This window comes from Cyprinus carpio, chromosome B15, assembly GCF_018340385.1.
Source record: "Cyprinus carpio isolate SPL01 chromosome B15, ASM1834038v1, whole genome shotgun sequence".
NCBI lineage: Eukaryota > Metazoa > Chordata > Actinopteri > Cypriniformes > Cyprinidae > Cyprinus > Cyprinus carpio.
Genome location: NC_056611.1, coordinates 13,587,905 through 13,603,518, shown reverse-complemented (window position 1 = coordinate 13,603,518; position 15,614 = coordinate 13,587,905). Strand labels below are relative to the sequence as shown.

Sequence of the window (15,614 nt, the reverse complement as noted above, 5' to 3'; positions counted from 1 at the left end):
AAAATTAAAATAAAATAAAATTTAAAAAATCCTACTTACCCCAAAGTTTTGAATGCTAGTATGCAAAAGCACCCTTATAGTCTAAAATCAAGATACAAAGCATATATTATTATCATCACAATTGCAAAAATGTATGGAACATTAATAATTTAATGTAAAGCAGTGTGTTCTAACATTTAACAATGTTGATGTAATTAAAAAAAAAAAGTTAAAGATTTAATTCACTGAAGTTTACGTCATTTATTCAAAACAGCAATTTGTATGCTCTAAGTCAAACTTAAACCATATAATGACATTTTGTCCTCTAAACTGTAGCTTTTAAATCTTATTTTCTCATGCTCACATTTAGACTTGTATTGAGTAAATTAAAGGGATAGTTCACCCCAGAATGAAAATTCTGTTGTTTATAGTCACCCTCATGTTGTTCCAAACCTGTAAGACCATTTGTTTATCTTTGGAACACAAATTAAGATATTTTTTGATTAAATCCGAGAGCTTTCTGACCCTGAATATACAGTAACACAACTGACACATCCAAGGCCCAGAAAGGTAGTAAGAACTTCGTTAAAATAGTCCATGTGACATCAGTGGTTCAAACTCAATTTTATGAAGCTGCGAGATTAATGACAGGTATTCTTTTTTTTGGGGGGTGATCTAACCCTTTAAGGCTGAATTTTGTGTTGAACTACACCTTTAAATCTTACAGATGCTATGTACTTTACTGATGTAAACTCGATTTCACATTAGTAAGATGAAAAGCAACACTTGAACTCACAATGACTCTTTCTGTCCAGCAGGTGTACCGCTCTCGACTGGACAGTGATACCAGCCAATCGTCAATTTCGAGACCGAAAATCAGTGCCGGTCTTTCCCCCACATACACTACAGCTACACTGGGACGTAACTCTCCTGCCAGGGTAAATACTGCATTGACTCTGTGTTAGCCTCGGTCGAGGGTAAATTCTCTCTGTTACACCCCTGCCAGGGTAAATAGTGCAGTTCTCAGAATCTCCTGCATCATTTAATGTGGCAATTTAGCCCCCTCCTTATTGTTGAATATGCTGGTGGAAATAATTGTTTGTTTTGTTTACCCAGAGTCCTCTGATGGTAGCCAACAGCACCGGAAGTCTCCCACGCAACCTGGCAGCCACCCTGCAGGACATTGAGACCAAGAGGCAGCTGGCTCTCCAGCAGAAAGGTAATGAGAAGCACAGCAGCTTGACAGATGACATTTCAGAGCTGGTTGTAAAATCAACATAAGCGGCTGATGAGCCGTCAAACTTCAACCAAAAATGTCATTATTTACTCACCCTCATGTCGTTCCAAACCTGCATGCTTTTTTGTAATTTTCCACATCAGTTTTATTTTGCTTATTTATAGTGGCCATGGGATACCAGTTTATTCTTTCGTCGTTTTCCTTAGTTGTGTTTTAACTTTTGATCATCAGTCATCCTTTGTTGTCCCTTGCCCTCAAACAGAATTCTTGCCCTCCGTCTTTGAGTCGTCCTCCAGTACGGACAGTCCCACAGGTAGAGCGAGCTCTGTGTAGCATTGGACTGCCCTTCATCATAATCAGCATCCTCATTAATTCTAACTGAACGTTTTGTGCACTTCCTTCCCTTTGGAACGGTCTTGCCGTGTCCAAATGTTCTTTTACCAAGGTTTTTTTCCGTTGATGGCATAGCTGTGCATGGATTGAATCATGATATCAGTGATAATCTTGTAGTTTCATATATTTAAAGCACTTCTGCCGCACTACCAGTCAAAAGTTGTACACACTTTAATTGTTTTTATTTAATTCAAATTCTACTTAGTTTAAATATATAAAACCAGTGTGATTAGATTTTTAAATTTGTTAAAATTTTTATGGTTACTATAAAATTCTCAAGTCACAACATTGTTTTTTTAAAAATCTATTTTAAATTACTTTTTATGCAAATATAAATCATACATTGTATCTAACTTACAAATGAATAAAGATTTATTATTTATTTTATTTTTATTTTATATTTTAGTAAAACTCAAATATAAAACCAGTGTAATTAGTTTTTTTATTATTATTTTATTTTATTTTATTTTATTTTAATAAACCTGAAATATAAGATCAGTTTAAATAGTTTTTTTTCTTCTTCTTCTTGTTTTTTTTTTTTGTTTTTTTGATTTTCGTTTTTAATATGTAAACATTTTGTGACTTCTACATGCTTCCCAAATTATGGAGAATATTTATTTTATTTTATTTTATTTTATTTTATTTTATTTTATTTTATTTTATTGTAGCTCAAATATAAGATCAACTTAATTACATTTGTTTTTAAATTTCATTTTTAATATGCAAACTTTTTTGTGACTTCTACATATCTAAATCTTGGGGAATATTATTAAAGCTCAAATGTAAGATTAGTTTAATTATTATATATTATATATATATATATATATATATATATATATATATATATATATATATATATATATATGTATATATAATTAGCATTTTTAATATGTAAACTTTTTGTGACTTTACTAATTGATTGATTGATTGATTCAAAATCACAGGGAGCATAAATGTTTAATTAGTTTAATCAGTTTAATTCATTTTTTAATTAATTTTATTAATGTTACAACATAATTCCAATACTTTTCAAAAAGAAATAATGAGTAGAGGAGTTTTGCCTGGTAGTGTACAAAGGAATCTTGATTTAGAGGTATTGCTTGGGCTGTTTATTCAGCGCACATACATCACATATTTATATGTGTATGTGTGAGGCATGATGGAGCAAATTATGGGCAAACTATGCCATCCTACATGGATGTGCAGTCACTTGGGTTTCAAAGCAATATGTAGTCTAATAGAGGGTTTGGCAGCTGTCTATGACCTATAAACTGCTAAGCTTGTTCAGTTTTGGGATCATTTAGTTCACAGCATATCCTCTCTGTGGATTTGACTTTCATATATGTGTTTAATCTACACCAGGCCAGCAAGTGATTGAGGAGCAGCGGAGGCGTCTGGCCGAGCTGAAGCAGAAAGCTGCAGTAGAGGCTCAGTGTCAGTGGGAGGCGCTCCATGGCTCTCAAACGCAGCTCAACAGTCCCTTTTCCTCAACCTCCGGGCCTGTCGTGCACCACTCCATCCTGCACCACACAGCGCCCTCTTCTGGGGAACAGGCTTATGACACCCTCAGCCTAGAGAGCTCGGACAGCATGGACACAAGCATCTCCACTGGAAACAACTCGGCTTGCTCTCCTGACAACATGTCCAGGTTTGACATTTCCACGTGCTTTCCTCAATCACTTTCTGTGAGAGCTTAGCCAGTGGCTCTGTGACAGGAATGAGTAGCATCTCTGTGGTTTCTCTCCACATGCCTGTCCCAAGCTAAATGATAAACCATCTGCTTAATGGCTTTCACTGAGTATGATCCAATTTGCCCGATAGTGCCTGCAAAGTGGACTTCATAGGGTGTTTGGCCAACTAAAGTGAGACTTCAGATCATAAGGAGCGTAAATTATTCTCATTTCTTTTCATTTTAAACATCGCATTTATCAGTAATTGTGAGTGGTTTGAGTATGACAATTGATATGAGTCTATATATATAATACGCTTTTACATATAAATATAAATATGAAACATTTTATAAAAATCTTATACAATTAATGTAATACTACTATTCAAATGTTTTTTGTTTTTTTTAAATAAGTTATTACTTTTAATCAGCAGGGATGCATTAAATTGATCAAAAGTGAGAGTTGCAAAAGTTTTTTTTTTTAGCTTTCAGCTTTAAAAAATTAAGACATGACAGAAATAAATGAATTTTTAAAAAACGTAATTTTTTATAAAAACTGGTAATAATATTTTACAATATTAGTGACTTCACTGTATATTTGAAAAAGTAAACACAGCCTTTTTGTACATAAAAGACTTCTTAAAAAAAAAAAAATCTTATTCCAAATGTTTTGAATATACACTCCCATTCAAAAGTTTGGGATCTTTTTTTTTTTTTTTTTTATTTTTTTTTTTTTTTTTTTTTTTTTTTTTTACAATTTAAAGAAATTCAATAAGGATGTTCAGCAAGGATGTGTTCAGTTGATAAAAAGTGATAGTAAAGACATATTGTTAGAAAACATTTTTATTTTGAGTACACTGTTCTTTTTAACTTCTTATTTATCAAAGAATCTTGAAAAAATACAGGTCCACTGAAAATGTATAAAATAATGTATATTTGAGATAAATTCAAATGCATGTATTAACTCTGTGAATCAGAATGCAGCAGCCGTGCTTCATCCCTCCCCCTTTCCTGAGAAAAGGAAAGAACAAATGAACGGCTTTGATGCTTGAGGCTACAGATTAGGTTGTTTCTGGGTTAAACGCATTGCAAGAAGACACGTCTTTAAGCTTGTAGGTTGTTGCTGGGTTAAATGGGCTGTGTGGAAACAGTCATCTGTTCAGCCTCAGAACAGAACAAGGACATTCAGAGCACATATAGGACTAACTGGGATTGCAAAAATGTCAACAATCGAAAAGGCGTCTTCCATAAACACACCGTTTGCTTATCCACCCTTCATATCAGAAATGTACTCCCTCTTTTTGTCTGTCCTTCACCATCCCCCTCTGCGCATATAGAGTAAGTAATCCAAATGTACATATGGCGGTTAAGCGTCCTGTTATACTTTCATCAGAATTTGACATTTATAAATAACAGATGAGCCAAAGGAGAAAGGAAATATGGGTTGTGGAAATTAATGAGGTGCAAACACCGGCTGAGTGAAATTCAGAATTCAGTTCATGAGTGTGGATCTGAATTGAATTGGTCACGCTGCAGAGCATGTCGGAGTGGAATTTGATTTGGAATGACAGGAAGAGAAATGCACTCAATTGTAATTCAAAGAAATTCAGTACAGTCACATAGCAGATTTTCTTCTACACACAAAAATACATAATTTATACGATAAGCCTGCTTTGTGTTGTTTGTCTCCATTTTAAAGACTTTGGGGTAAATTAGAGCATTCTGGAAAATGTTTTGGGATGCAGTGCATCAGAGTTCATAAAATGAAAGTTAATTTACTAAACATAATGAAATGTAAAGTAATACATAGAAAATTGATCTACATACTTTAATTTATTGATTATTGAAATAAATAGTAACAATTTAGTATAGGGACCAATTCTCACTTATAACTAGTTGCTTATTAGCATGCCTATTATTAACATATTGGCTGTTTGTTAGTACATTTAAAGCACATATTCTGCAAGATCTTTTTCTACATCCCTTGTCCTACACAAGATCTGAACTTAACAAAAACATCAAAAAATAATTATAATCAGCAAAAAACCAGATTAAATAGGCAAAATAACGGAGTAAATGGTTCATTAATGGCGAGAATTGAAACTTAAAATAAAGTGTGACCAAATTAGGAGTAATTATTGATATGTAATTTCTGGAATTACCTAATATTAATGTATGTTGAATAACTCATAATGAAAAAGTCATACTGAAGTGTACTCTGCCATTCAAAAGTTTGGGTTCAAAAGATATTTTAATGCTTTTGAAAGAAGTTTCTTGTGCTCATGAAGGTCGGATTTCTTTTTAATCTAAAATACAGTGGTGAAAGATTATTACAACTAATATTAATGTAATATATATAATATTTATAAATATATAAAATATTCCTGTGATGGCAAAGCTGAAACTTCAGCATCATTAATATATAATATTTATAAATATATAAAATATTCCTGTGATGGCAAAGCTGAAACTTCAGCATCATTACACCAGTATTCAGTGTCACATGATCCCTCAGAAATCATTCTAATATGTTTATTTGCTGCTCAAGAAACAATTTTATTATCAATGTTAAAACAGTTGTGAAAACCATGATATATTTTTTTAGGGTTCTCTGAGGAATAGAAAGTCATATAAACAGTGTTTTTTTTTTTTTTAATAGAAACAATTAGTAAAATAGTAACATTATAAATGTCACTTTTTTATCAATTTAATGCATCATTGTGAATGAAAGCATTAATTTCTTAAAAAAAAGAATGAAAATATATCAAGAATCCCAAACCTTTGAACAGTGCATTATTAATAAACTACACATCCAGCCATAATATGAATTTCTCTGAATGTCAATACATTTCGATTTAGATTAAAATATTTTCGTTTTCAATTTCAAAGACATTCTTATTTCAGTTCTGAATGGCCCCCAAACCCAGTTTGACACTGACATGTTGTCTTCAGTTACAAGTGTTATCATGGGAAATGTGTGAAGATGTTCTAAACAAAAGCCTTTAGAGTACAGTGAAGCGGTGGAGCAGTGGAGCTGGACCGGGGCACGACGGCCTTCAGCTGTTTCTCTCTCAGGAGAGAATTTGTTTACTTGAAATGTTCTCATACAGTTTGTTTACTCTCGTCTTCATAAAGCTTTAAGCTAGTCTGAGACTCTTCTCTAGAGGAATCCGTTACACATTTTCTTTTTCTCTGTTTATAGTCCACATGTGCTTCATTTCATGTTGCACGGCAGATTTTCATGCTTGTACTGTATGTGCAATCCAGTTGTATTTTCATATATGACGAAATGTTTCGTAATCCACCGGTCTCACCGCTACTGGTCTCCATTCCATCATTCACCAAATAGATCACCGAGGGGTAAAATCACTGAACGGTTGCGCAACTTTCACTCGAGTATTTAAATGTTTGCTGTGTATCTTGGTTCAAGCACGTATAGTGAATTCCCCCCTCTATATAGTTAATGACTCTGACTGAAGATTTATGTGTTTCACAGTGCCAGTGGTATGGATGCGCTGAAGATCGAGGAGATGGAGAAGATGTTGAAAGAGGCACAGCTAGAGAAAGCTCGACTCATAGAGTCCAGAGTAAGTTGTAGAATCAGTATACAATCAATAAAGTAACCATCTCCATCTTTCTTTGGCTCCCAGTCTTGTCTAATAACCTCTGCTCTCTTTTGGCTGCAGGAACGAGAGACTCAGGCCCGTAAACTCATGCTAGAGGAGGAGAGAAGAAGAAGAGAGGAGGCGGAGAAGAGACTGCAGGAGGAGACGGTACACAGACAGCAGCTAATAGAGAAGGAGGTGAAGATGAGGGCCAAAAACTTCTCTCAGGTAAGGAGTTGCAGATCTGTGATGAAAGTCCATTGTGATTCTACAGGGACTACCAATTTAATTTGGTACAATTATTATTTTTATTTTTTGTATCTTTTGTATCTTTGTATTCATGTAGGTTTCATATGGTTATGAAAAATATTTATAACTTTTTTATTTAAAAATAAAAAAAAGATTTACAAATAAATAAAAAATAAATAAATAGATATAATATATATATATATATATATATATAATATGCTTTGTTGAATATATATATATATATAAATATATATAAAATACACTTGCGATGACAAGTTTACATATGCTTTGTTGAACCACCAAATTTATAATAATTGTATGATTTTAACAAAGTAAGAGGGATCATAAACATTGCTTGTTAAATAGTACTGCCTTGAATAGCATAAACGTAACAGAAGTTTACATGTAGTCCACAAGAAAATATAACCAAAAAATATTAACATTTTGTTCAAATTAGTAACAGTTGTTAAATTGAAATGAAAACATTTTGTAGATTCTGCAAGATGTATGTAAACTTATGACCATATATAATAATTTTATTAGAATCTGCTTACAGAAAGTGATTTTTTACAACCTAAACTGTCATAAAAAGGTCCACTTGATTGATCTGGCCGCCACAAGTTTTTCAGTCATCAAAACGCAGTAAAGTTTTGTTAAAATTGTTTTATTATTATTATTATTATTATTATTATTATTATGAGAATTAAGGTTTTAGTATGAATAGTTAGATGAAATTAATGGTCCTTTTTCTATTATGTTATTCAAGACAATGAAATTTTTGACCGTTTGCCACCTTAAAAAAGATAAATAAATAAAACTAAATGTAAATAAATAAAAAATGAAAATAAATGAATGAATATATATAAAAGAATTTCCTGAAATTAAAACCATGTTCATCGTGGAAGATGTGAGTTCAAAGCATTTTATTTTTATTTATTGATGGAATTTTGGATAAATGAATTGATAACATATAAATATAAACCACACGTTGTTGATTTCCAGGCCCGTCCGATGACCCGATACCTGCCCATTCGCAAAGAGGAGTTTGACCTCCGTACCCACATCGAGTCCTCAGGTCACAGTGTGGACACATGCTACCACGTGATTCTCACTGAAAAGATGTGCAAGGGCTATCTTGTCAAGATGGGAGGGAAGATCAAATCCTGGAGGAAGCGCTGGTTCGTCTTTGATCGCCTTAAAAGGACGTTTTCCTACTACGCCGGTATGTGCACCGCAGCGTCGCCTTCCAACATCCTCCTTACTGTGCACTATGCTAATGCCGCTCGGCGAACGTGTCGTTACGCTCTCGTCCCCCTGAGGTTGGGGAAAGAAACGAGGGCAGAACAAAGAGTGGGTTGTGGGTGAATCCAGCAGTGGGGGGATACGGATAATTAGTAATTCTTAAGCTCACAGCGGCTGCCATGATTTCCGATAGCCTCGGGTTAGCTAGGGGCATACAAATAACCAGAAGCCCGTCCGCATGCTATCTGATGCTGATGAAATCTGCCGCAATGCTGAAGAAATCGTGCTCATCACCCAGCCGTGGCGCTCGGCAAAGCGTGAGCTCTCGCTCTTTATTTCTACGCGGACTGAAAAAGAAGGGGTCACATCGGTGCTTACCAGATCATTATTCTCGAGGGGGAGCGGGGGATTATTTGTTTTCGAAACCATCGCTGTGCAAAACATTGTGTTAATCACTAGTTTTCTCTTGTTTTCCAGTAAAAATACTTAGAAATGCTTGTTTTCGGAGAACACACTCGCTTTCGCTTCTCGAGTTAATTCGTTTTCAAAAAAAAAAAAACAGCAATAAGATACTTATTAAGAGAAGGGTTTTTCTCGGTTTCTCTTGTCCGCAGATAAACATGAGAGCAAATTGAAGGGCGTCATCTACTTCCAGGCTATCGAGGAGGTTTACTATGATCACCTGCGCAGTGCCACAAAGGTACGATTGAATAAGAGCCCTTGGTATAAGCACAGCTCACATCTCCCACTGTTTTTCTGCTCTGCGCTCCTGTTGCACCATTTCATTTGATCTTTTTCTGTTAGCTTCTTCTCTTTTGTCTCTTATGCTGTAACTCTGCTGTCAATGTTCCCCACCCTTCTTTTTCTTCATTCTTTTGCTTTGCTGACTATTTTCACAGAAAGGATTTTTCAATCTGAATTTGACAAATGTACGTATCGCTCTCCACCACTATCACACTATCCTGCATGTTTGCATAAGAGGAAATTGCTCTAATTGCGTGCATTTTTCACACACTTACTCCCTTGTGAATAATTAACATACCTCGTCTTGTATTGTTTTGAATAACTGGACTATTTGCACCTTCACTTAGTGGATATTTGTTTTGTTTTTTTGCAGTTACTGAGGATGAGAGTATAATGTAATTTACGACCTGTGTGCGTTTCCCTTAAGTGTTTCTTTACTACTCCCACCTGTGGTGAGATACTAAGTCTGTGTATAACGTAATAGCCCCACAGAAGCAGTGTGGTATATTATACACAACAAAATCACACACACAATAAATAAATAAATAAACTAAAAGCAAAAATAAAAATAACTCACTCTTTGACAGTGTCAGAATCATTTGAAGAGATTTGTACATCCATTGCATGAGTGGAGTGCTCTTTAATAATGGGTGCTTAGGTTAGGAGAAGTAATTAGCACATGTTAACATGCACCTCCTGCTTTACCTATGAAGCTGTATTCAAATTAGAGGTGCTAATAATTAATCATTTATTATTTATGAAGTGGTATGAGTTTTTATAGCTAAAGAAGCTCATCTGGGAAATGAGTGCATGCTGTTGCTTGTGCTGCGTGTGACGTAGGAGCTTATAAAACAGGTTCAAAGTAATCGTGAACAATTATAACGATAGTGTGTTAAAGTATAATGTGACAACAAGCTGTTAAATAAAATAAATAGGCTTATTAATATTTTAAAAAAAGAGAAGAAAACACTGCCCATCTTATGTGTGTTTATATTAGTCTGTAATATTACACGAACCACATAATATTTGTGTATTATTAATAATACTTAAAAATAGTTCATTATATTAAATTATATCATTTGGATTCATACTTAATTTAAATGCATTAAATTACTTTCATTAAAATGAAAAAAAAGCACATTTCTTATGTTTATTTATTATTAGCATATTATTACATTTAGATATATGTATTAAGATCAATAGCTTAGTATGTTTAAAAATATAAAATAATAATAATAATATTAAGCAAAAAAACATAAACACTTTAACTGTATTAATTAAATAAATAAATAAATAAAAATATATAAATATATATATATAAAAAATATTATAAAATTATAAATAAGACTATATTTTACATTTTATTATAATGTTATTATAATTATATAATTCACGCAATAAATTGTACAGGCAAAATAATTTTGGTTGCATTATCCATACACATTATTAAAGCTATATTAAATTAATACCAGTTGGATTCATTCTAAACAAAAATAGCAGTACATTTCTTAAGTTTATTTAGTTTAATTTTTAAATCATATCTATTTTTATAGTGGCGTTAATTGAAGTTAAAATACTGCATGTGGTATTTGTCGTCCACCACATGTGATTAATTCATTTAATTTGAATAAAAATCTTTTTGTAAAAATTCCTGAAAATCGACATCCCTTAATGGATACATAGCAGCTAATGCATATGCCCTAATAACTGAGTTTTAGATAGAATCCATACGTGGCTCCCTCACTGATCTGATTGTCTTTTTGATCGCAGAGCCCCAACCCCTCCCTGACCTTCTGCGTGAAGACGCATGACAGACTGTATTACATGGTGGCCCCGTCTGCAGAGGCCATGCGGATATGGATGGATGTGATAGTGACAGGAGCCGAGGGCTACACGCAGTTCATGAACTGAGAAAAAACCCACCGCTACTCGCTGACCCAAACATTAAAACGGAAACCGTTCGGCAGGGAGACTTCAAATGACTCAGACCTGTTATTCCCAATGAGAGGAAAAACTTTATTTTGTTGCTTCCTTTTTTTCTTTTTCTGCTTCTCGTGTTTCCTGGAAATGTTATATATTCACTCAGATGCACAGACAGATATCCACCAGAGGCTTTCCATGTCTGCCTGGATTGAAAAAGGGAGAAGACGAAAAGACCCGGTGAACCAAACCTGCAGGTGGTGGCTCACTCACCACCGACGAAAATGCCTTTTTGCCGTCAGAGATATTTTTCAGTTGCAGTTTAAACTTAACTTTCATTTCAGTTTGTCCCACGATTTGTCTTTTCAAACATAATTGGAAAAATGCCAAATGCCATCAAGCCATTCTGGAATAGTGTTGCGTTAAATATTTGATGGGATCGACCGTCACGAAATGATGAGAGAATATAAATTAACTGCAGTACATTTAAATAATTAAATGTTTTAAATTAAATGGAATATTACATTCACATTTAAAGTTCCAGTATCACTAAAACAAAGACTTGATTCACCAAAGCTCACCTACCAGCTCAGGAGTCTGTATATTTATTGTAGAGGGACATCAGCAACTCCTGTCCAAGTGTATCCCACTGTGTCTCTGTGTTCCCAACTCATTCTTTTAGATACAGAACCACAAACGCATACACACATACATACACACACACACACACACACACACACACACACACACACACACACACACATACCACGCACAACAGTAGAGTCTATTTGCCAAGTCCTGACAACTTGATCTTGTGATTTGACTCCCAAGGGAGGCAGTCATCACCTATCACTGCCAGCCTATGAGAGTTTGGAATAATTGCCACAAACAGGAGAAAAAGAAACATCATAATCATGCAAGTCATGCAGTGCCTTGATATTGACCCATATTTGTCACTCTTCGTATCTGAACTGTTACACTAGTGAAAAACAGCTGGAATCACAGTCGTAAGGTGTGGTCACATTAGCAAAATTATGAGGGTCGTAAACGGTCATTATGAATTGTGTTGAGATATATAAGTACAGCTCACACAGAAGTCAAAACAAGCAACTCTGTAAATTTGCGTGATCAGCTTGAAGCGGTTTTGAATCTGCTTTGAAATCATGCAGAATGCCAGATTGCATGGATGCCTAGTGGAATTCGCCTGTGAAAATTCACTGAACAACAGTAAATTAGCAAAAATTTCATGAAAACACATAGGCAAAAAATGTCAGTTGTTTACTGTCAGTAGTGTAGCGGTGCATGAACTTCAGCTTACACAGAAGTCACATTCAAAACAAGCAAGTTTTCCAGCTTTCTATTGGTCAACGCAGTGAATACACGTGACAGATTTGAAAATCGGTTTAGAAATCTGATTTGGGAAATCTTTCACCATCATGCAAAATTCCATATTGCATGGATGCCTATTGAAATTTGACTGAATTTCGCTTTTGAAAGGTTCACTAAACAACAGTACATTTGTGAAAATTGAGTAAAAAATGACGTAAGCAAAAAAAAAAAAGTAAATTGTCTACTGTCAGTAGTGTAGTGGTGCATGAGGTACAGCTCACACAGAAGTTACGTTCAAAACAAGCAAGTTTTCCAGCTTTCTGTTGGTCAGCGCAGTGAAGTCACTTATCCGACTTGAAACAGTTCTGAAATCTGCATTGGGAAACCTTTCACCATCATGCAAAATTCCCAATTACATTAATGCCTATTGAAATTCGCCTGTGAAAATTCACTGACCAACGGTAGATTAGCAAAAAAAAAAAAATCAATTACCTAGGCACAAAATTACACTCATGTGACCAGCTGAACCTGTTACGAAATTTCTGTGGGGAAATCTTTCGCAATCACGTGAAATTCTAGATTGTGTGGAAATCTAATTGAAATGATTGGATTTCACCTGCAAAAATTCTTAAAGCAACTGTAAATGTGACCGCACCTTTATTCTATGTGATACATAGTGGGTTTTACTGTTATAAGAGATTGTGAACAGACACGTACTGTAATTAAAAAAAAAGGTGACCTATTTAAATCAGTCCGATACTGCTTTAATACAATTTAGGGAGCTATTTAAATGGTTTAGTAGCTCTTCAAGTATTATTGATGTTTTACAGACAGGCTATTAATTAGTCTGTTCCACCTTGTGTTAGTTTGGGGAAAACAAAATCTTTATTTATGGTTAGCGATGTTACAGCTATGACACTGTTAAAAAAAAGACCAACATTTTCTGCTTTGTCCCGAAACCAAACAGTAAGTTGAAATGAAATCTACAGAGAATTTAAATCAACATAAATAATTAGTCTTCACTCTGCGTGTAAGATGTCTTGAGTACTATCACAGAACTAGGTGAAAACAGTGTTGTAAAATGTTGAACATGAATACATTCACGGTTTTCCTTATTTATGGTGTTTTTGTGTTTATTTGCCTAATTATGATCCATGCTAACACTTGCGGAGAAGACAGTAGCCCAGAGGTCACAACTAAACTCGACTTCAGATGTAAAAGGGCAAGTAGCCCTCACTGCTGTAATTAACACTGCAATGCAAGCAGAAGTCTTGCATCACAGCTACTGTGCTGTTTTCATGACACCAGACAAGAGAGCAGCATGCTAAATTAAAAACCTATTGCTAAGATGTGCTACGTTAAGGTTAACCCAAGAAAGTTTGTAGACCAAGTTTATTTTGGTTGAACAACACCCTAGTTAAACAGTTTCATAAATTAACCTTGAAATAAATCACTTTAGAAGTGCAATATGCTGCTGGCAGTGTGAGAAAATACTGGGTATTTTCATAGTTAAAATATGTCATACTCTTTGAGGGTGTGTTTACACTTAAATTTAAGTTCTCTTGGTTATTTTCAGGGTCACGGCAGGTTTAATGAAAACAAATGCACTTTTCTTAAATCAAGATACATTTACTTTAGAAGCAAAATGACATATGTCTTGTCTTCTGAGAAGACTTTGAAGTGAGTTTGACACTAAAAAAAAGAAACAGCCGACTGGCTCAGAAAAAAAGGGAAAATTTGTTTTAATACATGTCAGATATTTGTTCTTATTTTAAGCATAAACTCACTTGATTGTTTTCAATTCCTTAGACAAAAATCTAATATACTGTATGTATTTTAATTCAAGGATCTTTAGATCTGTTTTGGAAAACATACTCATTCTAATTTTTCGTCAGTGCATGCATCATCTAATGCCATGATTTTATGAATTTAAAGGGTTACTCCACCCCAAAATGAAAATTTTGTCATTAATCACCTATTTAATTTTGTCATTAATTTTGTCATTAATCACCCCATGCCGTTCCAAACCCGTAAAAGCTTTGTTCGTCTTCTGATCATATTTAAGGTATTTTGGATGAAAATGGAGGCTAGAGACGGTCCCATAGACTGCCAAATAAATAACAGTGTCAAGATCCAGCAAAGTATGAAAAGCATGGGCAGAATACTCCATCTGCCATCAGTGATTCAACAGTAATGTTTTGAAGCAACGAGAATACTTTTTGTACATGAAGAAAACAAAAATAGCGACTTTATTCAACAATTCCTCTCCTCTGTGTCTCTCCAAATCAGGGTAGCGCCATTTTGGCAAATCTGAGCAGTACGCAGATGGCGTACGCTCTTCTGTGTCAGCCGCACTGCGCCGATGCGCTGTTTGGTTTCAAATCAAAGTGTAAATGCACATAAAAAATGTATCCTTGTGGCGCGGCTGATACAGAAGAACGTACGCCATATGCATACTGTTTAGATTTGCCAAAATGGTGCTACGCTGATTTGGAGAGACACAGAGGAGAGGAATTGTTGAATAAAGTCGTAATTTTTGTTTTCTTTGTGTACAAAAAGTATTCTCGCCGCTTCATAAGGTTACGGTTGAATCACTGATGGCCGATGGACTATTCTGACGATGCTTTTCATACTTTCCTGGACCTTGACACTGTTATTGTCAAGGTCTCCCTGTTTTCATCCAAAATATCTTAAATTGTGTTCCGAAGACGAACAGAGCTTTTACGGGTTTGGAACGACATGGGGGTAAGTGAATAATGACAAAATTTTCATTTTGGGATGGAGTATCCCTTTAAGACATTTTTTAAGATCCACAGAAACCTTGTCTTTTGGACTCCAGATGGACTCCTATATTTAAACATATAGGTTATTACTAAATATGGAGCCATTTGCTGTAAGGCAGCCCTAAAAACTATTTCAAAGATATATTTTGACTTGGACTTTATAATGATTTTAACACTAAATACAGGACAAATGCCTTTCAAATCATATCACTAAATATGCAGCCATTTTCTACAGGGCGGCCATAAAAAAAATTCAATCTCTTTAGAATTCAAACTTTGAGAAGTTAGTGAGTATCAGTTTAGTCTTTGAGCAATATGTAGGCAATGCATACTGAAATGTTTGGGGTATACTGTACACTTTAGTCTCTCTGAAGTGAGTTGTTTGCTGATGCAATTTGTTGGGATTGTTTACTGAAATTATTTGGTAATTCCTGGAACGCTGTGAAACTGACACCACTATAGTG

At 34.6% G+C, this 15,614-nt stretch overlaps 1 protein-coding gene across 23 annotated transcripts in view; it reads left to right on the top strand.

The window, feature by feature from the left end:
- LOC109071322 (pleckstrin homology-like domain family B member 1) overlaps window positions 1-13,482 on the top strand; it is a 71,460-nt gene extending 57,978 nt beyond the window's left edge. For 13 of the 23 annotated variants that reach the window (XM_042739345.1, XM_042739348.1, XM_042739349.1 and 10 more), the window contains 10 exons: window positions 795-917; window positions 1,096-1,198; window positions 1,479-1,529; window positions 2,972-3,257; window positions 6,775-6,865; window positions 6,965-7,111; window positions 8,135-8,354; window positions 8,989-9,074; window positions 9,274-9,303; window positions 10,889-13,482. In XM_042739345.1, the coding sequence (XP_042595279.1) occupies window positions 795-917; window positions 1,096-1,198; window positions 1,479-1,529; window positions 2,972-3,257; window positions 6,775-6,865; window positions 6,965-7,111; window positions 8,135-8,354; window positions 8,989-9,074; window positions 9,274-9,303; window positions 10,889-11,029 (1,278 nt within the window). In that variant the 3' untranslated portion in view covers window positions 11,030-13,482. The remainder of the gene's footprint in view (window positions 1-794; window positions 918-1,095; window positions 1,199-1,478; window positions 1,530-2,971; window positions 3,258-6,774; window positions 6,866-6,964; window positions 7,112-8,134; window positions 8,355-8,988; window positions 9,075-9,273; window positions 9,304-10,888) is intronic. The other 10 variants (XM_042739342.1, XM_042739363.1, XM_042739353.1 and 7 more) reach the window with 4 other exon arrangements.
- Window positions 13,483-15,614: the final 2,132 nt, after the last annotated feature.